The sequence below is a fragment of the Puma concolor genome, chromosome B2 (genome assembly GCF_028749965.1).
Source record: "Puma concolor isolate L17-30 chromosome B2, mPumCon1.1.hap2, whole genome shotgun sequence".
Classification (NCBI taxonomy): Eukaryota; Metazoa; Chordata; class Mammalia; order Carnivora; family Felidae; genus Puma; species Puma concolor.
This window is the reverse complement of record NC_141671.1, coordinates 98715645-98743309: the sequence shown is the minus strand read 5'-3', so window position 1 is coordinate 98743309 and position 27665 is coordinate 98715645. Positions and strand designations below refer to the sequence as shown.

Genomic DNA, 27665 nt, shown 5'->3' with positions numbered 1-27665 from the left:
ATTTTTTAAAGAAGAGATTGCCTTGGGACTAAGAGATGTATATATGAGTAAATCCATATTCCCTCGCCTCATCCCCTGACCACATGTTAACCAGAGCCACTGTTCTATTATTCTGACCACCTTCTGGATTTTCTTTTTTCTGATCCTGTTCTGCCAGGAGATTGATGGCAATGCTCTCTTGTTGCTGAAGAGTGATATGATCATGAAATACTTGGGTCTGAAGCTGGGCCCCGCGCTGAAACTGTGCTACCATATTGATAAACTGAAGCAAGCCAAATTCTGAAGGTTTTTAAAAGATAGAAGCAATGTCCAGACAACAGATCTCAAGATCATCTTCTGCCTTACCAACATCCAGCCACCATCATAAAATGGATTCTCTTCTTAAAATTAACAGCCACAAAGACTTGGCCTTTAAAAAAAAAAAAATGTGCATCTCTGCCTTTAAAAACAAAAAATTCAACATGACCCTTTTGAAAGGCTCCTCTGTGTTAATGATTTGCCAAAAATTATGGAAAAGCCTGTTATTTTAACGTTCCTGATAGGCTGGTTGCTCTTAGAGTGGGTCATATTTTTATGATGAGAGAGCAGGGAACTGAATGCTATTGCCCAAGAAGAACCCTGAAGCGTTCTCACAAAGATGTGAGAAGAAAGACCTCTGTCTCCACCACAGCACCACCTGTCTTTAACTCTGCCCTGGGGACCTATCATTGTGAGCCTTGCTTAATTCAGCTCTGGAAGCTGTCTTATGAGGGAAAAATGCCTCACTTTGCACTATCTGGAAAACTTGAATTCTTTTGCCCTCTGACAGAGAAGAAAAAAGTCTTTTCTATTCCTAGTTGTTTGAAATACTGTGTTGTCCCACTAGAGGGCAGACTGTTAATGAAGTTTCAGGACCCTCACTGCAGTAGCCTGCTGATCCGGTTCTCCGTGGATGGGTTAGGGTCTCTGTGGACAAGATCTAGCCTACACAGACACGGGGAATTTCTTCCACAGTCAGCCCCACAGATTGCAACTTGGGAAGAAACCGTCTCTTAGAGCATTCTAGTTCATACCCAGTCATTATTGATGGACTGAGATGCACAAGCAGCAAAGGCAAAAATCTGGAAGTATGTTCTTCCCAGATGGGGCTTTGGAGTCCCTTCCTTTTCAGAGTCCTTACTGAGGTGTTGATGTGTTGGCACGCCGAAGAGTCTTAGTGACATTTAGCCATGGGTGTTTCTTTAAAAAAGAAGAAGAAAAATGTCTCAGATAAGCTTTGAAATGGAAGAGTGCTGATTTCTAGTTACATTGCTGGATTACGTAGTTGTATCGCTAGCTAATTTTTCTAGTTCTCAACAAATACGCAGACATGCTATTATTGGGTTTAATTCAATTTACAAATAGGTTTTCTCCTTCCTCACCGTGAAGTAATAGAAAAAAAATTGATTTTTTACCCCTTTGCAGCTGTGTCCAAGGAAGGACGATGAAACCACAATTGAATAGGCAGGAAGGTGACCTCATCTCCATTCCTTTTATTCTTCTCCTTTCTTTCTGTCCCTCTTTCTTTTATTCTTCCTTCCTCACTGAACAGGAAGCGTATCTTCAAACTGAATTCACCTTCGCCATGGGCATATCCTCTTAAAACATCTATAGCTTTGGAGGTGAGGAGATGAATGCTAGACTTTGCAGTCTCTGGGAGGGAGAGGATCAAGGAAAACTCAGGGCCTCCCATGGCCAAAATGCAAGTTAGGGAAAGCATACCTTCCTCTGGGATGCAGCCGGCAGAGCAGAGCAGGGGTCTCACCTGATGGCTGGAGCAGGGTGGGATTTCAGCCCCTCATCCTTCAACCAGGTGCCCTGGTGCAGGACAGCGGCTGTACGACCTTGAGGGCAGCCAGGGTAGATCTGAATGCTGATCTTCTCTTCGATCAGGTAGAACTTAGATGAAGATCCTAAGGAAGATTCCATGCCATGCCGTTAGACCCATTTTGATGAGCGATAATCGAGAAAGCACATCATAGCAAAATCCTTTCTTAGACACACACCTGGTGGCTGGACTGAAAGCATGGCAGAGAAGGGGAGGAGGAGACCGTCCTAAACCTGGCCCCTGAATTGAGCTGGAGTCATCAGGTTGTGGGAGAGCTTCATGTCTGCTGCTTTCAGCACCTGACAACGCTACCCCGGTATCATCAGGCCTTGGGACAGAGTCTTCCAACATCTTAGATAAAATGACTCTGTCCCTCAGAGTTTAAGTTAAGTGCTCATGGCTGGTCTGGAGCTAGATAAGTTCCCTCAAAAGCCAACGTGAAAATGGTGAGGCCCAGAAAACCCCACCACAACTCACCCACCCTTTCTGCATCCGTGGGTTTCCACTCACATTCCTCTCTCAGACCTGTCGCGCCTCTTCTGCCAACACATACCTTGTTGGGAGACTTTCAAACCTTCCTACCCACCCTCACCAGTGCCTCCCTCACTACAAAAGCAGGAGCATTGGTGCCCCCAAATTAAAATCATCCCCAAACAATGTCAAAGAGATACTGTGAGTAGTTTTCGGGGGAGAGAGATTTTCTCCTCTCAAGTCTAGGAGAAAACTGGATCCATGTTCACGTGTAACTGCTCTCACGGAGGTGCGATCTCATTTTGCATTAAACTTTAAGCAGGACAGATTGCTGAAGCCATGATATTTAAGGTTTGACTTTTTAAAAATCTCATTACTCTTAAAATGAATGCTGCCATATCAGAAAATAACCCAGGGAGGAAATTCCTCCTTGCCTGTTTTTGCACTGAAATGCAATTAGCCAACCAAATTATTGTAGCAATACTGCAATTATAATTAATTTTCACCCCTTTCAAAAATCTTGTCAGACCAGGCAGCTAAATAGCTCAGCAAATGTAAAACATGCCAGGCCATTTCCTCTAAATGGACCTTAAAGAGTCAGGCCATGTGTGTCATTCTCGTCCAAACGCGAGCTTATTTTGGGAACCTCACACTTGTTATTCCATGGCAGTAGCTTTGCTTCAGGTTGCAGTGAATAATGATATAGTTTTGCATAATTCCAAATTAGAGTGGGTGAGTGTGTGTGTGCATGTCCAGACATTTCCAATCACCTGTGTCAAACATTTTTTTTTTTAAATCTAAAGACAATTCTGTTGCCTAAATCATTTTAAGTATTTTATAAGTGCATGATTCCCTTTGTGAAGACTTCAGGTAAAAAGTGTGTGTGTGTGTGTGTGTGTGTGTGTTAGTTCTAACAGTAGTTGGAAGAGCCTAGAAGAGGCCGAGAGCGGATCAGTTTTACAGTTGCTTGGTTTAGAATGCCTCCCAGCTGCAACTTGGAGCAGAACCCACTCTAGGCTGTTATGACCAGCTATCCCCTCTGCTGCCAGCAGGGTGCGCCCTGGAGGCAGTTGGGGGACGGTTCTGGGGTTCTGGGCCTGCATCCCTCAGGCTGGCTGGACGGGTCAAGCCAGTCCAGGGCCCCTGTGACTGAGGCAGAGACCTAGCCAGGCAGCCCGTGGGGCAGGGAACAGACGTCTTGAGCGCCTTGTTTAGAATGCCCACCAGAGCGTTCACCGGGCTCCCATCATTTCTCTTCAGTGGAGCTGCCGGGGTTTTTTCCTTTCATCAGGAAAAAGGAATGAAGAACTCCTCAGGAGAACCAAATGGAAGGAATCCTGAGCGAAGGTTGGTTTACTTGAGGAGGAAAGCCGTGAGAGAGGGAAGATACAACTATAAATTTCATAGGAAAACAATAAAAGAGCACCTCTTCTAACAGCCTCAACCCTTGAAGCAGCAATAACCTATTTTTGTATTTATGTGCTGTATGGAATTTTTTTTTAATTAAAATCATTTTTTTAATTATTTTTTGAGATTGCTTTAGGAGAATTTTGTCGTAACTCTGAAGATAATTGGAAACTCCCAGCAGTGACCAAGGACTTGAATTTAGTCATTGGCAGAAAGTCGGGAAAGATGGAAATATTCTCCTTGATGTCTCCATAGTCAGGTTTTCATACATGTGAGCAGGTGAGTGCCAGTGTTTGCTCTCACAGGGCACTTTTTCAACTCTTCCCTGGTGGGGTTACAGGATGAAGAGATTGGACTCACCTTTCTTTTTTTAAACCTCAGATAAGAAGACATCGGGTTGTGAGGGAGGAGGTGACCTTTTTAAAGCTGCAATATTTTGTTAAGGAGAGGGATGAAAACCTGTTGGTGGATGTGGTTTATTTTGTACCATAAACACACTCCACGAACTGAGTAGTTGCCCAGCTGTGCTGTTGTCTCACAATGTCTTATATTCCTGGTGGCATGAGAGGGCCGGTTGGGGACCCCAGAAGTGAATCCAGAAGTCTAGAGATGCAGTCATTCCTCTTTCCATCCTTCTATGTCACCCCGGGGTCGACGTCCCGCTTCGCTCACACGGCCCTTGAGCTTCCAGCCCAACTGCTGGTTGTGCTGTTGTGCTGTCGAGGGAAGTTCCAGGGAGTCCTTCCCCCCAGTGGTTACCCTAATCGAAGACGATTCCTTCCTGGACAATTGGAAGCTGGATTTTTGAAAATCTAACCTTGACTTGAAAGAGAATCTCTGTTATTTATGGCCACCAGTTAAATATTATGGAAACATGTCTGTTAACAATTTGCTTTGTGTAATTTGTTCTAATGCTAATAAGTCACAGCTGGGATACTTCCTGTGGTAAATTCCTCTGTGGTTACAGTGGTATTATCACACACGGACTTCACCAAAACACTGTGCTTAAGAAGAACCGTTCACCCTGGCTCTCGCAGGCTTCAGGAAATTCCCCTAATGGAGACGCAGCTCTGGGCAAAAGCACGGCGTTTAGAAAAGGATTTGCTGTTCCTCGCTCCCTCCCTTTCACAAGCAGGGCCCCAGACCCATACAGAAGCCCCTCACACTTAGCATTGAGTTTGAGTTCCTCCAGAGGAAGAGATGGAAAGCAGAACTTAGGAATGACAGCTCCCTCCAGGTTAGGAGGCTGTACCCGGAGTCCACATTAAGAGGAGGTGGGCAGGAGAGAGGAGTGGAGACACTTCCAAAGGGGAAGAGCTAGTTCAGCAGTCGATCAAATAATGAGGTCAGATACTTGCGGAGACAACAGCGTCTTTCCGTCGAAACGGTCTAAGTAGACCACTCAGACTTGCTCCGGGCTGCCGGCCCATCATGCTCTGCTCTGTTGCTCTACCATGTGACCTGAGCCTCGGAGTTGGTTCTGTGCATTGGTGCTTCATACAAAAGGCCGACACAGGCGTCTTCCCTTAGATCCTACTTTGGAACACGCCCAGAGCCTTGTGTTTCCCAACAGCTCACTCTGAAATAGCGGGCCCTGATGGAGTGTCACTTCACAGTCAACCTGGGTGACCGGAGACGGCCTCCAACATAAATGTAGCACCCCCACATCTCAGGAAGGCTCTGCCTTCCCCACCCAGCACTGGACCGCCTTCCCCCACAGCCCTGGGAAATGGCTGTGCCTGACGACGTCCCATTACGGGGAGTTCACTCCCATAGGAAGTGGCTTATTTCTCTGTTGGACAGCTCTGGTTGTGAAAAAGTTCTTTCTCAGGGAGACACAGATGTCTGCGAATCAGACACAGACGTCTGAGATGAAGCCAACTCTGCAATCTTTCTCTTTTTAACAGAGCTTGTCCGTGCAGTAACCGCACCTATAATACAAATCGATGTTGGCGAGCAGATCCCCGCTCTGTTACATTAGAATAGAGGAGCAGACGCTTTATATAAATGTAGAACTTAGTTAGGTCGTGGCCATCAGATTCATCAGCCCTGTCGTGAAAACCTAGCAAAATTCCTGTGGCCACACACACACACACACACACACACACAAAGGGTGTCCTGGGAGAATCTTCAGTGTCGTCGTAAATCTGGCTGTGGTCACACAAGCAATATGAGTTACGTAAGCTTGTGTGAATGAATCTATAAGGCCGTGTGCTTCGTTAACTGGGGAAAAAATGCTGTGAGGTACCGAGGGCCTATCTCTTAATTGTACTCATTAGTGATATAATGAACTAAGGAAGCTTTAGTTTAGAGAAAAACAAGTTATAATTGATGACAGAAAAAAACATGGTCTGTCGTGAAGGTCTGAAGAGTTATGCAGTTATAACCCCAAACCCAAGTTACATTTCATGCTTGTGTGTGCATGCGTGAGTGACTGTGCATTTGTGAGTTAATGCAACAGGAAGTGGGAAGTGGGAATTGAGGGGATGTTTAAGGAGGCATTGAAGAGGGAGGTTTTGCGTTCTAGAGCATTCTATCTTAATCAGAAGAACTATCTAGCAATGATTTAGATATCAGACCCCAAACTAAACATAACACATGGTTTATGTAGCTTACTTAGATAAAATTCTGGCTCATGGAGCAGATTCTCTATGAAAATATTTTTTTGTATTTTTAGTTTTTAAATTTTTTTAATGTTTATATTTGAGAGAGAGAGAGAGAGAACCAGCAAGAGAGGGACAGAGAGACACAGACAGAATCCAAAGCAGGTTCCAGGCTCTGAGCTGTCAGCACAGAGCCTAATGTGGGGCTCGAACCCACAAGCTGTGGGATCATGACCTGAGTCAAAGTCGGATGCTTAACTGACTGAGCCACCCAGGTGCCCCTCTACGAAAATATTTAAATCTTGGTGCTTGGAAAAAGGAACTATCTAGCACCTTGCATAGCACTTGCTGTATAAAAGACACCTTGTTAATGAACCATGTGAAACAATGCTTGACCGGTTTTCACATTTTTGTTGAAAAACCACTAACTTCTCTTTGAACCCCGTTATCTTTATTGAAAGGAGAATTGCCAAAGCGGAGCCTGACACCTTTTATTCCTGGCTCTCCCAACCTCCCCAGTCACCGACTTGCATCTTTTTGTCTTACGATCTCACATTCCTAGTGGTCTCCTGCAGGCATTAGAGAGTCGTACTTACAGCTTTACTTTTAAGCATCCTGTCCTTCTCCTTCGCAATCTGTGATGCCTCGCACAAATGCGTCGGGTTTCCATCTGCGGGTAAACTGTGCAGGGAGGTAAGCATCTCTGGGGGAGGGCCACAGAGCTCTTTCCATGACCCCCACACTCCCTGTACCTTGCTCCCCTCAGAGTGGGCAGGTAGCTGAACTGGGCCTCCTGCATGAGGCACTCCGTCACAGGTATGGATGGTAGTAAGCCTCTTTGAGAAGACACAGCCTGCAGGACACGGATAGAAGAGAACCTTCCTTGTCCTCTTTCATTCTTTACCATCTCTGTCCTTGAGAACAGACTCAGAAATATCTGGGGCTTCTCTTTCTTCCCAAATGGTTCCATAGGAGCACTGAGAATAGAATCATGAGACCAATTTTTTTTTTTCATAAGCACCTCAAAATTTAGTTTCACCTTCAAAGAAATCACCTTTAAGAGCCTGGGCACGTGTTCCTAGAATGTTGTCATTACTCAGGGTATTTTTAGTACATCTCTTCTAGAGTCATGTTTAGAAGCTAGAACACATTCTTTCAAAGTGTGGTTGGAAGTGCACTGTCGTCCCTTGGTGGGGGTAGATGTTTTTTTTCTTTTTGGAGCAAGTCAAAGCCACTGGGATGTTGCCTGGTGAATGACACAGGTAATCCATTTGAAATTTAAAACGGTGTGTCTCCGTACTCATTAGTTTGTCTTTTCCTTGTATGTTTCCTTAGTTGGTCCAAAAGCTTAAAGCAATAAGAGCCACAATTCATTTCCTAACTATATCAGGCAGGTGTTGGTGTAAGGAGTTGCAACGCGTAAACCGCTTTGAAGGGCGACATTGCCTGATGTGTAACACCCACCGCGTTCATTTTAAAGTAATCTTATCGCTGTATCTTTAGGCATGGTGAGCTGATGCTGTGAGTGCACGCAAATGTGCAGACACTGCTCTTGTATCTAGAGCCCCGATCCCAGAGGAATTGGGAGGAAGAAGCATGAGGGACACCTGAACAGCTCACCTCCAGTGTAGAACCTTCTCCACATCATCTCCCATGGGCCCCACAGCACTCTGTGGGGGCAGATCAAGGGGCAGTGCAAAAGAAACAAGCTCTCTGAGTTATCAACCCCATACCCCCACCTCCTCCACCAGGAGAGGAGGGGGCATCCAGGTGAGCTTTGCAGGTGCTGACAGTAGTTACTCTCAGCGAAGCCCAGTGGGGCTGTAGGCTCCTCACTCTTGTATTTTATGACTTGTAGCTTCTGCTTCTCCCCCTGACTTCATCCAGATATTTTCTTATCCTCTTCTCTCACAGGCATGTAACTCTTCTTCGAAGCCACATAAACATCATTTTCTCATTAGTTTCTACCTTTTTTTCTTCCTTTCTGTCTCTTCCTTTTTTCTTTCTTTCTTTCTTTCTTTCTTTCTTTTCTTTCTCTTTTCTCTTTCCCTCCTTCCTTCCTTCCTTCCCTCCCTTCCTCCCTCTCTCTCTCCCTCCCTTCCTTCCTTCCTTCCTTCCTTCCTTCCTTCCTTCCTTCCTATCTCTGTGTTTCTTCATTTCCCCCTTTCTGTATTTCTCCATTCCACTACATCAAATGTTTTTTGGGCAGAAGAGGTGGGTGGAGAGAGAAATAAAGAATTAACAGGTGGCCTCCTCACTTACTGGCCCAGTAGTCCTGATCCTTGCCTGCCTTCCACTATCCCCTCACCACCTGCCTACAGCATTCTTTGGCTCTATCCTGCTTCCAGCCTGATCTCCACTTGCTCTTTCCATTACTCAAGGTCTAGCCCTCTCAGTCTGTCCTTGAGTTTGGGAATAAGAATTCTGTCCCTTTTATTTTTAGTCCTGTCATTTTAAATGCTTCATTCTGTGACTCACCCTGACATCTCACTGATACAACTCATCAACTTTCCTCAAGCACAGGCCCAAATGCTCATCCCCGTAGGGATTTCTCTTCATTCAGTCCTGAAGGTCAAGAGCCCAGGTGACCTGGAGACAATCTGACATACCTCTTGAGAAGCATGAGTTGTTTCTCCCAGCCACGCTGGCTCCTGCAATCTGCCTCGAGTCACTCCGACATCCAGTAGCAATTTTGATCATTCCACAGCTCTTTATAGAACGTGTAGCTTTGTCCAGACCCACTTAACCCTGACTGCACCCCCTGTGACCAAAGCCAGGCCAGTGTCTCAGTTTAAATGAGGAGGGCCAGCCCGGATCAAAGATGAGGCATGATGAGCTATGTCAGAAGCATTTCTGGGGTGAAGTTTTGTTTTTAGACATTTACAAGTGTGATGAGAAGGTGTGCAGTATGAAGTCTGGGAAGGGAAAGATGATGATATGTTTCTCAAAGGAAAATGTAGTTTAGAGGAGAGAGAGAGGCAGCAAAATTCTGGAAAGGGGATGTTCTATGCCTGGCCTTTGTCCAGCATGGTCACATACCCTTCTTACTAGAAGTCAAACTTGTTTCCACTACAGGATCTGAAAATGTTGCTGCCTAAGTGTGAGAATTTGGAGAACTTTAATTTCTTTTATTCAAAACCACTGTATTCAAAACCACAATATTTAATTTGTTGTCATCTTCTAGCTATATCTTTGATCACTTGATATAGTCAAAGAAAATGAGCTCCTCTCCTCTCATCCTCCAGAAATGTTGAAAGATCAGTTGCTTTATACAGCAAATATTTCCATTTTATAGACATCGGTTGATTATTTTCTCTCCTGTATATACCTAGAAATAATTTTATTAATATAAAGACTTTTTCCTTTAAGTACATTTGCAGATAAATTTACTTTTGATTCTATACGCACACAATAAAATGCAATAAAAATGGATGAAGCAACATCATTTCATTAAATTACCTTCTGTTGCCATTTTTTCCTCTACACTAACAGTGAAAACTTTTTGTTAATTAAGTGCCGTTGTAGTATCACAAAGCATCACTGGGCCAGAAGGTTTGTGTTTTACTAGCCAGGCTAGGCTGTAACTATCTGACAAGGCTCTTGATAAAATACCGAGGGCACCTGAGCAAGTGGAAATCCATGTTCTCTAAGCTTGCAAGATTGAATGATGATGATTGAAATGTTATGCCTTTTGTTTTGTAAGTTGAGGAGTTCATTGCCAGATTCTCTCTTTCAACCCAGCCTCAGTTAATCTCATGTTTCCACCTCTTTATTCTGCTTCCCTACTCCAATATGCCCACGCAGGAGGCGTTCTGATCTCTCTCTGTCTGGGAAGGTGACAGCCGAATCCTCTCCCTGGTAAAGTTCCTGTCCTTAACCGTGCCCTGCATGAAAAAGCCAGAAACCAAAGGCACAAATAGGTCATCTCCCTGTCTCGGTAAGAGAAAAATAGGGCTGACCGCATTGCCTTTTCCCTAACTGGATAGTCTTCCTCCCTTCTAAAGATTGAAAAGGGTGCGTGTATGCACATTCATGCGTGTATTTATGATTGGGTTTGGGAATTTGAGATAAAGGTCATCCAGTGAAAGTTTATGCATCAACTGCTTGTGCCAAGGCCCGTGTGCAAGGAGGATCTGGTACATGTATTGCAGACACTCCAACTACTCGAAAATTCATTGTGCTTTCACTTTTTGTGGACGTAATGGAATTCTGGAACATTACTTCATTTCCAGGCTTTATTTAGAAGTGCTTGGAGAGTGTGGAGTTTTGAGCCTAGGAAATGGTGTCATTTTAGGGGCTAGCTTTTTTTTTTATTATTATTATTCCAATGGATCTAATTTTGCAGACCAGAAATCAATGAATAGAACCTGTTGTAATGGGGAACAGCATTTCCATTGGAGAGGAAGAGCAGTAAACTCTGTCACCTGGGGAAAGAGCCTCTCCTTAATTTTTGTTCTTTGTAAGCATGATGCAATCAGTGTTTCCTAATATCGGGACAATCCTCTCACTTCGAAGTGTTTCTATGTAATTGTGTCACATAATGATAAATTGTAATAGGCAATTTGGTTCTGTAATTCAGTTTGCCAAGCATGCAAACATACGATAACTAGGTTAAATGCAAATAAGCATTACACTAAGGTACAAAAAACAGGGGCGAAAAAAGATGCTGTGTCCGTAACTTAGAAAGAACATGAATTTTATTCCTCATGTGCCTCAAAATGTAGTTTGTTAAAGTTATTTATCCTCTCATTTAATTTCATCACTTACTGTTTATACTATAATTATCTGTGTATGAACATACATGTATTCTTACTGCATACAGTGACAGATCTCACATGTGCAATAAGTAGGCTCCAAACAAGCATGTTGTCAGAGTGAGTTGATGTGCTCATTTTTTACGGTAATAGACGATTATATATAAGACACCATATCAAAATGTGCTTTTAATTTTTCAAAGCCTTTTGTTATTGTACATAAGCTTTTTTCCTTTGGGCCAATTTTTTCATTATTTAGAGATCTATTTTTAATATATTCCTTTGAATAGTGACTGGTAGGTACACTAGAGTCAGATATGTAGTTTCATTAAATAAACACTACTGGCCTTAATGATTTTAATATTTTGGGGTGCTTTTTTCATTTTTGATGCAGTATTCTTTTTTTCTAGTACAGTGTATTGTGGGCCTGGGAGTGATTCAGTAAAATTTCTAAATCTTAAGATTCCAAGACAATGCAGTATTTTCTGTTCATGCTGTAAAAAGTATTTCTGTATTTTAATAAAGAATGGAATTTATGTGAGACCGTATATATTTTCTCTGAGCAACTTCTTTATGTTCATTATTATTTCATTAGCCCTAATTCCCATAGGTGGATAGCAAGGAAAAGCCTTTCAAAAAGGGGGTCTTTTGGCAGCCAAGGCCAAAAAGTCCTGATTCGCGGCTGCCTGTAGTGCCTCCTTTGGCGGCACCATCCTGGCTGGGAGTGACTTGTTACAGGAGCCCGGGATTCTCTACTGACAATACTTCCTGTCTCCCTGACCTTCCTGTTCTTGGGGGTGAGTACAAGGGGGCAGCCCAAGGTGGGGAAGGAACGTGAGATCTGACCAGAGCCCCAGGTGCCAGGTGTCTGCCCAGGGTCATCTTGGACCAGTGTCTCCTCTAGGATTTCCTTCCTGGTCAATTGTCAGGGACACATGGAGGGCTGCCTCCGATGATACTCAGGGGAATTGAAATAAATTACAGTGCTTGTAAAAGCCTCTCAGACACTGTCAGTTGAGTCTCAAAGCCTATCCCAGCTGTTTTACTCCAGTGGGTTGGTTGTGCCTCTGGCTGTTTGGGGGTCACGACTGCCCCTGGATTTTGATCCCGTCCTTACCCTGACCTGCCAATTCCCTCTCAAAGGGTGCCACCCTGTCCCGGGTGGTTTGCAAGGATCCTTCACAAAGGCAGCATGGTTCTCAACAAAACATTTCAGGGGCAGGGAGGGGGCTTCCCATGCCAGTGCTCTTTGTGGCTGTGTAAGGCCAGAGGAAGGACTAGGGATAGCTCTTGGGGAGCGTTGGGGGTACAGACCACCAAAGCCTTCTCTATTCATCATTGTTTTACTTAAAACTTAATAGATTCTGGGATGCCTGGGTGGCTCAGTTGGTTAAGCATCTGACTTCAACTCAGGTCATGATCTCATGGTTGGTGAGTTCGAGCCCTGCATCAGGCTCACTGCTGTCAATGCAGAGCCCACTTTGGATCTTCTGTGTCCCTCTCTCTCTCTGCTCCTCCCCTGCTCACACCTTCTCTCTCTCTCTCTCTCTCTCTCTCTCTCTCAAAAATAAATAAAAACAGGGGCGCCTGGGTGGCTCAGTCGGGTAAGCGTCCGACTTCGGTTTGGGTCATGACCTTGCAGTTCATGAGCTCGAGTTCCGTGTCAGGCTCTGTGCTGACAGCTCGGAGCCTGGAGCCTGCTTCAGATTCTGTGTCTCCTTCTCTCTCTGTTCCTCCCCCACTTGCACTCTGTCTCTCTCTCTCAAAAATAAAGATTAAATAACAAATAAATACACACATACATTTAAAAAAACTTAATAGATTCTGAGAATATTAACCTTGCTACTTGCCCTGCCTCAAGCAAAACCATTCCCAAGTTCATCTCTCTCCTCTCTCCTCCAGCACAGATCCAAACTAGGTAGCCTTTCTTGTATGTCTGTAAAGTCCTGGAGTCACCCCAGAAAACCCTCCCACAAGTGCACTCACACACTCTGGTCCTAAGGATCCCTTCTTTGGCTTGCTCTCCTCTAATAGTTGGACAAAAGCTCTGAAAACGCAGCTTCCATTACTAATTTTTTCTCCTTGTTGTTGTACCAACCGTAGTATCCTAATTATAAAAAGTGCAATGCGGGGTGGGGGGGAGGAATGGGGGGAAGGGAGGAAATGCCCAAGGGAATACGGTATGTTTTTCTGTCAAATCTGAACCTAGATTTGGCCATCTGAACACTTACAGAACTAGAAAGGAAGGAGGGAACACCGTGATGAGCAGAGGCACCTTGACCTGGATTAGAGCAGACATCACTGTCTGGTGGGAAATAGACATCACTGGAGGGCAGGAACAGTGCAGCTAGTGAGCATGGTCAGGTTTGAAGCTGATGAACGGGCGTGTGCACAGCTGAACATGTGCATGTACATGCACTGGCCCTGCCTTATTGCCTGCTTCTGAAGAGGCAGAGATAGAGTGGACCAGAAGCCACAAACCTGGTGTTTAGCCCTGGCTTTCCCACTCGCCACCTGAGGCCGTTAGGCAACTTGCTTCTCCTTTCGAGACACCAGGGAGTTGGACTAGCTGAGGTCCATGTTCCCCCACCCCTACTCTGGCCCTCTCCAGGGCCTGTGGGTCTGTGCCTTACAGTAGAATAAGGCATTTTTAACGAGAGTCTCTTTTTCAGGACTCTTTCAGAGTCCTGAGCTGTTAGGACCTACCAGGGTCCTGCAGAGAAGAGGGAGCTTATATGATGGAGGTTGAGATGACCACTTACCTCACAGGTCTCTCTCCTAAGAATCCATGAGGGACAGTACTTTTTAAGATCAAAATGGAGTTGATTTTCTCAGGCAAGTTACCAGAAAAGCGATTTTCCATTGTAGGAATTTAGAGCACCATCGCACACACTGAGCACAGAAAGCTCTTGCCTTCTGATCTCTGACTAAGAACTTCCATTCATTTTAGTGCTCAATGAACTTGCACGTTTTCCCATTACCCCTTTCATAAAAAAAAAAATCATTTTTAAAGCAGAATTGCTTTTCTCCTTGAACTCTTCACCAAGGTTGCTTCGATACCCATCTAGGAGTGGCTCCTAACTTATTGTTAACCTGTTAATGGGAGCGATAAAAAATATAGAAAGGCAAAGGCTATTTGAATGAGAAATATTTCTGTAAATCCCCTGGGATTGGAAGGTGGAGCAGTGGCTCTAACAGTAGCTCCGTTGCCAGTTTCAGACTAACAGGTTTAGCAATGATGTTTTGTTAGCAGCAGTTAATCAGCGAATCCCATTACTTAATAAGGTTATCACTCTTAGCAAAAGCTGCAAATTAGTTTCTTTTTCTCCAGGCTGAAGATAACATCCTTAAAATTTTGCATCTACAAGTAGTATCTTGTTAGCAGAAACCAGGTAAACAGAAGCTCACGGAAAATGCCATTTGTGTGCAATTCCGGCTAATGTTTTTATCCAAATACTTCAGTCATGTTAGCCTGCAGCCTCCCTTCTCCCTCATCATTCGGTGCCTGTGCGGACTGTGAATCAGAGATGGGTAGGAAGCTGCTTCTTTGTTCATCACCAGCTGCGGGAAACACTGTCGTGTCCACCGAGAATAAACTCATGGGCTTGTAAAGCTTGGCTAAGTCGCCACCAACCCCGGGTCTGTCTGCCCCTCAGCCTTGAAGGAGGTTTTCCAGTGATTTAGTGACCCAGGAGCTGCTTTCTCTCAACAAAACCACTTCCATCAACCCCCACGACTCTCACTTCCTATCTGGGCACAGGGCACTCAGGGTGGCCCATGAACTGTGCCTCCCCGCCCTCTGGGGTCTCCTCACTGCACCCCTTAGCTCCTGCCGAGTGTAAATCCCCCATAGCCTTATTGGCCAAACCTCCCCGGTGCAAGCTCACAGGTATTCACCCATCCCTTTTCCCGTGGGGCCTGGGAACGTCGGAGGAGGACCGAGTGATGCTAAACACGTTGGCATCAGCCTTGACCTCCTACCAGGATGGCGTCGCGTCCCAGTGGAAGGGGAGGCGGTGTGATGGGGAGTTATGTCCTGCAGCTGACGGCAAGTGCTGCGGCGGCCCCTTGGGAAGGGGGGCAAGGGAAGCTCTTCCCTGCATGCACAATTCAGGATGAGAGGTGCAGGGGGAAAGCGTCTAAGGGCCAGGAGACCGTGCGGCGGACACCGTAGGTCAGGGCGGCGGGGCTGCGTCTGAGCGCCACGCCTACACTCACAGGGGTACACCCAGCAGACCTGCTCTTCCAGCTCCACAGCGCTCCACTCCACAGTCCAGCTGCCCTGTTTTGTTTGCTTGTTTTTTCCTTCTGGCTCGAGAGGCCCAGGGGGGATGGATAGGAAGGCCTTCCTGGGATGCGTGTGTTGTGCACATGCACGGAGTCTCTACCTCATTCCAGTGGTCGATGCCATTTTCCCTCCCGCCGTTTTCTCCCCGCCCTGCCCCTCTTGCCCACTGGCTCCCACACCTCCTCTAGCTCCTAGCATTTCTTAGAGCTGCATATAATTTCCCCTAGGAGGGACTTTGTGTTTTCTGGCTGAAGGATTCTTTACACATTTCCAGTCACTTTCCCCTTTGTGTCGCACCTCAGCATCCTCCCCACACTTGGCTGTTGGAGCATTTTTCTTTTTCCTGGTGTTTTATTTCCTCCTCTTGTCTCCTCCACCCCCCACTGCAGTGAGAACATCTCTGTGTGTGTCTCTCAGCTTTACATTTTCCACCAGCATACACACTTCCAAGGGCCTTAGTGACTTGTGAACATTCCTTCCAAACTAGTCTCCTGGAAACAGGATGGCAGATGAAAGATTTCTTCATTAAAATTAGACACTTTAAGAGGCATTCGGTAAAAGCTCCAAGAATCCCCAATGGGCCTCTGTCTAGTGAGGGGGCCAGAAGGAGGCCTGGGTTTTGGGAAAGGCCAACGCCAAGCACACGAGCACACTGGGATTCTGTCCCCCTCTTTCTGACACAGAATTCCTTCCCCCGGAGCAGGGAGGTTTTGAACCTCGTGGGTTGTTGCTTCCTACTCATTGTTCACACTGACTCCTTCTTGAAACAGCTAGTCTGGGGGCGGGGACTGGAGGTCCTCATGACCCACTGTTCTTGGAGAACAGAATATGATTTATGGCTTGCAGAGCGGGTCGAGGTTTGGGATGTAATTCCAACCAGAGATTTCCCATTTGGACTCCTAATGTTTGATTATGCAGCTGGGCGGCGCCCCTCTAAAAGGCAGCTTTCTCGACATGAGCCAGTTCCCAGCTGGGGGTTTTCACTGGACCAGCAGCATGCAGTGGGAGCTTGGAGGAAACTCCTGGGCAGGGCCTTAGGAAACTCGGGGCCTGGGAAAGTGGTTTCTGACTCTGACTGAAAGCAAGCAAGCAAGCAAGAGGCACCAAACTGACTTCTTCTGAGCCAGGCTCGGTACTGGGTGCTGCATGCACGACAAACATCTCGCTGATTCCTCAAACGCCCCTGCTTTGAGGGCACGTGGCAAACAGGCTCAGGGCACATTCCTGGGGCAAACCAGACCGCCTGCGGGGCTGGCAGGAACCCCTGTCTTCCTGTAAAATCTTTGGTGCTTCCATGAGGACCCAAGGCTGGGTGGTCCGGTCTTGTGGTTGGGCCTCAGTCCTAGGCAATATCCACCCCTCTCACAGGCCAGGCCTCAGACCAGGTGGACCCTTTTTACTTCTTTCAGGGACTTAGGATATAAGTCTCTAAAAAGCCGCTGAGGTGCCAAGCACAAAAATGGACAGAGATTCTATTTTTTGCCACCTGGCCCACATGAAGGAGGCCAAGGATAAAACGCTTTCTCAGCAGGTGCGCACACACACTCAGCACAGCAGCAGATTTGTCCCATGCTTTACTGTAGACCATTGTTGTATTCAACGTTCAAGCAAACTATTAGGATGGACATCCATGCCGGAATACTGAATCCTGAGACACAGACGCATGGGAACCAAGTCTTCTTATGCAGCCTACAGTCCCTCCTCCTCAGTCCAGTCTCTCAAGAGCCACTTCACATGAGCGCGCATTGTTTCTGCCAGCAGACGGGAGCCAGGTCCTACAACCTTTGGCGTGTAAGGCACTCTCCTCCCAAAGCATGGACTGTGTTTCCTCATTTTATGCTGAGATCTGACTCTGGCTATTGACCTGGAAACAACAGGGGTTGGGGTGGAGGTCAGGAGGGAGATCTTGAAAAGTACATGTAGTGTCTTGCGAGGCTTCGGAGGATGTCTTTACATTGGCTCCAGGCAAAGGAAAGCTGTTTTTCTTTTTAAATATTTATTTATTATTTATTGATTGATGGATTTAGAGAGTCCATGCAAGCACAAGCAGGGGAGGGGCAGAGAGAGAGAGAGAGAGAGTGGGAGAGAGGGAGAGAGAATCCCAAGCAAGTTCCAAATTCTATGCAGAGCCTGACGCAGGTCTCGATCTCACAACTGTGAGATCAGGACCTGAGCTGAAATCCAGAGTCAGATGCTTAACCCACTGAGCCACCCAGACACCCCAGGAAGCCATTTTTCTATATCACATAAGAGAGGCCTGCTTGTGCTGGCCTGGAGAATTAAGGAGAATTAGTAATGAAGATTCTTAGACACTTCCAATCAGTGTCCGGATCCCAGATCTCAGGGTCCCACTCTTTATCACTTTTAGGGCAGTGAAATTGACATGGGAGACCTAAGGCTTCACATTCAGTATACTTTGCAGCTTTGCTACTCATGCTATCAGACCTTGGGGCTGATTTTCAGCAGTTTGTCCCGTAGATATAGGACATAAAGGTAAAGGACTGCCATAGAGGTGCTCTGGCTTTCCCAGCATGCTGTATGTTGGCAGTAAGCTGTCCTGAATACTTTTTTACCAAGTGTTGTAATACCATCAATGGCAGCCAGCACCTACCACAATCCTTATAATTGCCCCATTCTACCGATCAGAAGCCATGGCAAATGCATATGCCAGTGGTTCTCAAATTTGGCTGCATATAAGAATCACCTGGTGAGGGATATACAAATCAAAGCCACAATGAGATACCACCTCATACCAGTCAGAATGGCTAAAATTAATGACTCAGGAAACAACAGATGTTGGCAAGGATGTGGAGAAAGGGGTACCCTTTTGCATTATTGGTGGGAATGCAAACTGGTGCAGCCACTCTGGAAAACAGTATGGAGGTTCCTCAAAAAATTAAAAAAAAAAACAAAACTACCCTACGACCCAGCAATTGCACGACTAGGTATTTATTGAAAGGATACAAAAATGCTGGTTTGAAGGGGTACATGCACCCCAATGTTTATAGCAGCGCTATCAACAACAGCCAATCTATTTGGAGTCCAAATGTCCATCAACTGATGAATGCATCCAGAAGATGTGGTACACACACACACACACACACACACACACACACACAAAATGGAATATTACACAGCTATCAAAAGGAATGAAGTCTTGCCATTTGCAGCAACGTGGATGGAACTAGAGTATATTATGCTAAGCAAAATAAGTCATGCAGAGAAAGACAAATGCCATATGATTTCACACATATGTGGAATTTAAGAAACAAAACAGATGAATGTAGGGAAGGGAAGGAAAAGTCAGATAAAAACAGAGAGGGAGGCAAACCCTAAGAGTCTCTTGAATACGGAGAACAGACTGAGGGTTGCTAGAGAGGAGGTGGGTGGGGGCATGGGCATTAAGGAGGGCACTTGTTGGGCTGAGCACTGGGTGTTATATGTGAGTGATGAATCACTAAATTCTACTCCTGAAACTATTATTACACTATATGTTAACTACTTGAATTTAAATAAGGTAATAAAAAATAATAATAAATAAATTTTAAAAAGAATCACCTGGGGCGCCTGGGTGGCTCAGTCAGTTAAGCGTCTGACTTCGGGTCAGGTCATGATCTCACAGTTTGTGAGTTCAAGCCCCACGTCGAGCTCTACGTTGACAGCTCAGAGCCTGGAGCCTGTTTCGGATTCCGTGTCTCCCTCTCTCTCTGCCCTTCCCCCACTTGTGCTCTGTCTCTCTCTGTCTCTCAAAAATAAATACATGTAAAAAAGTGTGAAAAAAAAAGAATCACCTGGTGATCTTCAAAAAATATTAACACCTGGTTTCCACCTATAGAAAGCTTCCTTTCACCGGTATGAGGTGGGCTTATTTTAAAGCTTCCCCACATAAGTTTAATGTGGTGCAATTTGGAAACCACTGGCATATCCCTCATCCTGGCATACTGCCTCATCACTGCCTCATCTTCCACTTCTACTGCATTGCTGTGAACACAGGTGAGAGCTTTGGTGACATCACTGCACACCAGGTGTTTTTACCAGTCCATTTACCATCAGCAGTGGGGCCCTTTCCATCAGACAAGTGGGCAGGCAGTTCAACTCCAAACTCCCACCCTGAGGGTCTGCTTCGTAGGGCCACGCTTGGAACTATCTCTGCCCACATTCCCTAGACAACAGAGGCCGAGCAAAAGCTTATACGCTAAGACCTTATTGCAGAATAGAATTCCAGGGAAGCAGAAGTGAAGATACGAGCGAGTTGGGGAAAGAGAGAGAGCAAATATAAGGAGGTGCATTACCAAGCTGGCCGCAGCTCCATGTGAAACTGATTGCTCAGTCCTGCAGGATGTCTCAGAGAGACCCTATGACACCACCCATCCTCTTTCCCGGGGGAATAAGGGAGGAGGAGTTGGTGTCTGACTCTCATCTTCCATTGGCCCCTGTTTGCCAGTGGCCATTTCTGGATTGTGTCTGTTTGGGTATCATGTGGGTCCTAGTATCTTGTGTCTCCATGGTGAAAAGAAAGCCCCGCAGCAGAGGCTGAGCGGCCGGAAATACGCAGCATGGCACGTGAGAGGCACTGCATCAGCTGCCCATTGCTGGGGAACCAACCCCCCTAGCACCTGATGACTTAAAACAACAACCATTTCATTTGTTCACAAGCAGTTTGGGCTGGTTCTGTGGAGCCTGTTGGCCTTGCTGGGGCTGATCCACATGGCTGCAGTCAACCGATGGCTTACCTGGGGCTCACCTGGGGCTGGATGGTCCAAGGTGGATACACTCACATGCCGGGTGGATGCTGCCTACTGATGGCAGGACCTCTCTCTTCACACGATTCTTCACCCTCGAGGGGGCCCGCCGGGGCTTCCCGGCATGGCAGCATCATGTTCCAGTAAGGGCGGGGGACAAAAGGCTGAGGCTCGGAAGTCACATAGGGTCATTCCCACACATTCTCTTGATCAAAGATGTCACAAGGTGGGCCCAGATTCAAGGAAGGGGAAACAGGCCTCTTGATGGGAGGAGGAAGAGAGACACCTCGCAATGGGCACACAGGCAGCAACGTGAGGGACCACTGCCGCTGCCTTTACAAACCCTATAAAGCGAGCATTGTCACTTTACGCCTGCAAGCAGGCCTCGGATCCATGGCGACGGTGGAGGCAGCATCAGCCTCCAGGCTCCAAGACAGACAGAATGAGTTCTAGTTACAGTCACGCTGACCCGACTCCAAGCAGAACGTGTGGATCTGGGTGGCTCGTACCTACGTCCAGGTCAGAATGTACACTATTTTAGAGGCCAATAGGGTAATATCTAATCAAGTTGAGGGCATGCCTATACTGCAACATCAAAACTCCACTTCTACAAATTCTCACAGATGTTCACAAGGTGAGAACAAATGTATTCATGGTAACATTGAAATTGCAAAACACTGGAACAGTCTCCAAGTCTATCAACAAGGGAATGGATAAATGAACTCTGATATATTCATTTAATGGACTATGATACAGTAACTACAATGATATAGATGTATCAGTGTGAATACATTCCAGAAATTTAATGACAAGTGCAATAAAGAAAGTTGAAGGAGATACACATGTTGATATATTTTGCATTTCTTTTTGGTTTTTTTATTGTTATTTTTTTTAACTTTATTTATTTTGACAGAGAGAGAGAGAAAGAACAGGGGAGGGGCAGAGAGAGAAAGGGAGAGAGAGAATCCCAAGCAGGCCCCATGCTCAGTGCGGAGCCTGACATGGGGCTTGAACCCATGAAACGTGAGATCCTGACCCGAGCTGAAATCAAGAGTCAGACAACCAACTGAGTCATCAAGGCGCCCCATAATTTGTATAAGTCTTTTAAAAAACCCACAAAATGATATCTTATTATAATTTAAGTATGCAAACATACATTACAGCAGTATAAAACACAGGGAAAAGAAACTCTCAACTTCAGGAAATTGGTATCTCTAGGGGAGAGGAAAAGGATTAGGGGAGGGTTGTCAAAATTTTACAACATTGTATTTATTAAAACAAAAGTATCTGGAGTTCCAGGAAGATGGCGGCGTAGGAGGACGCTGGGCTCACCGCGCGTCCTGCTGATCACTTAGATTCCACCTACACCTGCCTAAATAACCCAGAAAACCGCCAGAGGATTAGCAGAACGGAGTCGCCGGAGCCAAGCGCAGACGAGAGGCCCACGGAAGAGGGTAGGAAGGGCGGCGAGGCGGTGCGCGCTCCACGGACTGGCGGGAGGGAGCCGGGGCGGAGGGGCGGCTCGCCGGCCAAGCAGAGCCCCCCGAGTCTGGCTTGCAAAAAGCGGAGGGGCCTGACGGACTGTGTTCCGACAGCAAGCGCGACTTAGCGTCTGGGAGGTCATAAGTTAACAGCTCTGCTCAGAAAGCGGGAAGGCTGGAGGACAAAGGGAAGGAGAGCTGCTGAGCCCCCTGACGACAGAGCTCAGTTTGGTGGGGATCAAAGACGCTCGCCAGCGCCATCTCCCCCGCCCATCCCCCAGCCATAATCCCAAAGAGAACCAGTTCCTGCCAGGGAACTTGCTCGCTCTGCGCAAACACCCAACTCTGCGCTTCTGCGGAGCCAAACCTCCGGCAGCGGATCTGACTCCCTCCTGCTGCCACAGGGCCCCTCCTGAAGTGGATCACCTAAGGAGAAGCAAGCTAAGCCTGCCCCTCCTGCCCCTGTGCACCTTGCCTACCCACCCCAGCTAAGACACCAGATCCCCAGCATCACAAGCCTGGCAGTGTGCAAGTAGCCCAGACAGGCCACCCCACCCCACAGTGAATCCCACCCCTAGGAGAGGGGAAGAGAAGGCACACACCAGTCTGACTGTGGCCCCAGCGGTGGGCTGGGGGCAGACATCAGGTCTGACTGCGGCTCCGCCCACCAACTCCAGTTATACACCACAGCACAGGGGAAGTGCCCTGCAGGTCCTCACCACGCCAGGGACTATCCAAAATGACCAAGCGGAAGAATTCCCCTCAGAAGGATCTCCAGGAAATAACAACAGCTAATGAGCTGATCAAAAAGGATTTAAATAATATAACAGAAAGTGAATTTAGAATAATAGTCATAAAATTAATCGCTGGGCTTGAAAACAGTATAGCTGACAGCAGAGAATCTCTTGCTACAGAGATCAAGGGACTAAGGAACAGTCACGAGGAGCTGAAAAACGCTTTAAACGAAATGCATAACAAAATGGAAACCACCACAGCTCGGATTGAAGAGGCAGAGGAGAGAATAGGTGAACTAGAAGATAAAGTTATGGAAAAAGAGGAAGCTGAGAAAAAGAGAGATAAAAAAATCCAGGAGTATGAGGGGAAAATTAGAGAACTAAGTGATACACTAAAAAGAAATAATATACGCATAATTGGTATCCCAGAGGAGGAAGAGAGAGGGAAAGGTGCTGAAGGGGTACTTGAAGAAATAATAGCTGAGAACTTCCCTGAACTGGGGAAGGAAAAAGGCATTGAAATCCAAGAGGCACAGAGAACTCCCTTCAGACGTAACTTGAATCGATCTTCTGCACGACATATCATAGTGAAACTGGCAAAATACAAGGATAAAGAGAAAATTCTGAAAGCAGCAAGGGGTAAACGTGCCCTCACATATAAAGGGAGACCTATAAGACTCGTGACTGATCTCTCTTTTGAAACTTGGCAGGCCAGAAAGAATTGGCACGAGATTTTCAGTGTGCTAGACAGAAAAAATATGCAGCCGAGAATCCTTTATCCAGCAAGTCTGTCATTTAGAATAGAAGGAGAGATAAAGGTCTTCCCAAACAAACAAAAACTGAAGGAATTTGTCACCACTAAACCAGCCCTACAAGAGATCCTAAGGGGGATCCTGTGAGACAAAGTACCAGAGACATCACTACAAGCATAAAACATACAAACATCACAATGACTCTAAACCCATATCTTTCTATAATAACACTGAATGTAAATGGATTAAATGCGCCAACCAAAAGACATAGGGTATCAGAATGGATAAAAAAACAAGACCCATCTATTTGCTGTCTATAAGAGACTCATTTTAGACCTGAGGACACCTTTAGATTGAGAGTGAGGGGATGGAGAACTATTTATCATGCTACTGGAAGCCAAAAGAAAGCTGGAGTAGCCATACTTATATCAGACAAACTAGACTTTAAATTAAAGGCTGTAACAAGAGATGAAGAAGGACATTATATAATAGTGACAGGGTCTATCCATCAGGAAGAGCTAACAATTATAAATGTCTATGCGCCGAATACCGGAGCGCCCAAATATATAAAACAATTACTCATAAACATAAGCAACCTTATTGATAAGAATGTGGTAATTGCAGGGGACTTTAACACCCCACTTACAGAAACGGATAGATCATCTAGACACACGGTCAATAAAGAAACAAGGGCCCTGAATGAGACATTGGATCAGATGGACTTGACAGATATATTTAGAACTCTGCATCCCAAAGCAACAGAATATACTTTCTTCTCGAGTGCACATGGAACATTCTCCAAGATAGATCATATACTGGGTCACAAAACAGCCCTTCATAAGTTTACAAGAATTGAAATCATACCATGCATACTTTCAGACCATAATGCTATGAAGCTTGAAATCAACCACAGAAAAAAGTCTGGAAAACCTCCAAAAGCATGGAGGTTAAAGAACACCCTACTAACGAATGAGTGGGTCAACCAGGCAATTAGAGAAGAAATTAAAAAATATATGGAAACAAACGAAAATGAAAATACAACAATCCAAACGCTTTGGGACGCAGCGAAGGCAGTCCTGAGAGGAAAATACATCGCAATCCAGGCCTATCTCAAGAAACAAGAAAAATCCCAAATACAAAATCTAACAGCACACCTAAAGGAACTAGAAGCAGAACAGCAAAGGCAGCCTAAACCCAGCAGAAGAAGAGAAATAATAAAGATCAGAGCAGAAATAAACAATATAGAATCTAAAAAAACTGTAGAGCAGATCAACGAAACCAAGAGTTGGTTTTTTGAAAAAATAAACAAAATTGACAAACCTCTAGCCAGGCTTCTCAAAAAGAAAAGGGAGATGACCCAAATAGATAAAATCATGAATGAAAATGGAATTATTACAACCAATCCCTCAGAGATACAAACAATTATCAGGGAATACTATGAAAAATTATATGCCAACAAATTGGACAACCTGGAAGAAATGGACAAATTCCTGAACACCCACACTCTTCCAAAACTCAATCAGGAGGAAATAGAAAGCTTGAACAGACCCATAACCAGCGAAGAAATTGAATCGGTTATCAAAAATCTCCCAACAAATAAGAGTCCAGGACCAGATGGCTTCCCAGGGGAGTTCTACCAGACGTTTAAAGCAGAGATAATACCTATCCTTCTCAAGCTATTCCAAGAAATAGAAAGGGAAGGAAAACTTCCAGACTCATTCTATGAAGCCAGTATTACTTTGATTCCTAAACCAGACAGAGACCCAGTAAAAAAAGAGAACTACAGGCCAATATCCCTGATGAATATGGATGCAAAAATTCTCAATAAGATACTAGCAAATCGAATTCAACGGCATATAAAAAGAATTATTCACCATGATCAAGTGGGATTCATTCCTGGGATGCAGGGCTGGTTCAACATTCGCAAATCAATCAACGTGATACATCACATTAACAAAAAAAAAGAGAAAAACCATATGATCCTGTCAATCGATGCAGAAAAGGCCTTTGACAAAATCCAGCACCCTTTCTTAATAAAAACCCTTGGGAAAGTCGGGATAGAAGGAACATACTTAAAGATCATAAAAGCCATTTATGAAAAGCCCACAGCTAACATCATCCTCAACGGGGAAAAACTGAGAGCTTTTTCCCTGAGATCAGGAACACGACAGGGATGCCCACTCTCACCACTGTTGTTTAACATAGTGCTGGAAGTTCTAGCATCAGCAATCAGACAACAAAAGGAAATCAAAGGCATCAAAATTGGCAAAGATGAAGTCAAGCTTTCGCTTTTTGCAGATGACATGATATTATACATGGAAAATCCGATAGACTCCACCAAAAGTCTGCTAGAACTGATACATGAATTCAGCAAAGTTGCAGGATACAAAATCAATGTACAGAAATCAGTTGCATTCTTATACACTAACAATGAAGCAACAGAATGACAAATAAAGAAACTGATCCCATTCACAATTGCACCAAGAAGCATAAAATACCTAGGAATAAATCTAACCAAAGATGTAAAGGATCTGTATGCTGAAAACTATAGAAAGCTTATGAAGGTAACTGAAGAAGATTTAAAGAAATGGAAAGACATTCCCTGCTCATGGATTGGAAGAATAAATATTGTCAAAATGTCAATACTACCCAAAGCTATCTACACATTCAATGCAATCCCAATCAAAATTGCACCAGCATTCTTCTCGAAACTAGAACAAGCAATCCTAAAATTCATATGGAACCACAAAAGGCCCTGAATAGCCAAAGGAATTTTGAAGAAGAAGACCAAAGCAGGAGGCATCACAATCCCAGACTTTAGCCTCTACTACAAAGCTGTCATCATCAAGACAGCATGGTATTGGCACAAAAACAGACACATAGACCAATGGAATAGAATAGAAACCCCAGAACTAGACCCACAAACGTATGGCCAACTAATCTTTGACAAAGCAGGAAAGAACATCCAATGGAAAAAAGACAGTCTCTTTAACAAATGGTGCTGGGAGAACTGGACAGCAACATGCAGAAGGTTGAAACTAGACCACTTTCTCACACCATTCACAAAAATAAACTCAAAATGGATAAAGGACCTGAATGTGAGACAGGAAACCATCAAAACCTTAGAGGAGAAAGCAGGAAAAGACCTCTCTGACCTCAGCCGTAGCAATCTCTTACTCGACACATCCCCAAAGGCAAGGGAATTAAAAGCAAAAGTGAATTCCTGGGACCTTATGAAGATCAAAAGCTTCTGCACAGCAAAGGAAACAACCAACAAAACTAAAAGGCAACCAACGGAATGGGAAAAGATATTTGCAAATGACATATCGGACAAAGGGCTAGTATCCAAAATCTATAAAGAGCTCACCAAACTCCACACCCGAAAAGCAAATAACCCAGTGAAGAAATGGGCAGAAAACATGAATAGACACTTCTCTAAAGAAGACATCCGGATGGCCAACAGGCACATGAAAAGATGTTCAGCGTCGCTCCTTATCAGGGAAATACAAATCAAAACCACACTCAGGTATCACCTCACGCCAGTCAGAGTGGCCAAAATGAACAAATCAGGAGACTATAGATGCTGGAGAGGATGTGGAGAAACGGGAACCCTCTTGCACTGTTGGTGGGAATGCAAATTGGTGCAGCCGCTCTGGAAAGCAGTGTGGAGGTTCCTCAGAAAATTAAAAATAGACCTACCCTATGACCCAGCAATAGCACTGCTAGGAATTTATCCAAGGGACACAGGAGTACTGATGCATAGGGGCACTTGTACCCCAATGTTCATAGCAGCACTCTCAACAATAGCCAAATTATGGAAAGAGCCTAAATGTCCATCAACTGATGAATGGATAAAGAAATTGTGGTTTATATACACAATGGAATACTACGTGGCAATGAGAAAAAATGAAATATGGCCTTTTGTAGCAACGTGGATGGAACTGGAGAGTGTGATGCTAAGTGAAATAAGCCATACAGAGAAAGACAGATACCATATGGTTTCACTCTTATGTGGATCCTGAGAAACTTAACAGGAACCCATGGGGGACGGGAAGGAAAAAAAAAAAAAAGAGGTTAGAGTGGGAGAGAGCCAAAGCATAAGAGACTGTTGAGAACTGAGAACAAACTAAGGGTTGATGGGGGGTGGGAGGGAGGAGAGGGTGGGTGATGGGTATTGAGGAGGGCACCTTTTGGGATGAGCACTGGGTGTTGTATGGAAACCAATTTGACAATAAATTTCATATATAAATAAATAAAAAAAAATAAATAAATAAATAATAAAAGGCCAAAAAAAAAACACAAAAAACAAAAGTATCTGAAGTAAATACAAAATGCTAACTTCTGTTATATGTGGGCCTTAGGTTCATGGATTTTTGTACTATCGTTTTCTAATGTGTGATAAAAAATAAAAACAAGTATTCCTATGAGGCACTAAGAGACCTCAATTCTGATCTGGATTCAGCTTCTAAGCTTGCTCTTGGGTAGAAGAAACAAGTCTGGGAGAGATACACCCCAAAATGCACATGGTGCCGACCTGTGGGTGATGAGATTTTAAATTCTCTTTACTTGCTTGATTTTTATTGCAGT

General features: G+C 45.0%; 1 protein-coding gene across 8 annotated transcripts in view; it reads left to right on the top strand.

The window, feature by feature from the left end:
- The window catches only part of SCML4 (Scm polycomb group protein like 4), a 125375-nt gene extending 113746 nt beyond the window's left edge, over positions 1-11629 (top strand). For 5 of the 8 annotated variants that reach the window (XM_086707536.1, XM_025925807.2, XM_086707535.1 and 2 more), the window contains one exon: positions 158-11629. In XM_086707536.1, the coding sequence (XP_086563662.1) occupies positions 158-283 (126 nt within the window). In that variant the 3' untranslated portion in view covers positions 284-11629. The remainder of the gene's footprint in view (positions 1-157) is intronic. The other 3 variants (XR_015251452.1, XR_015251451.1, XR_015251453.1) reach the window with 3 other exon arrangements.
- Positions 11630-27665: the final 16036 nt, after the last annotated feature.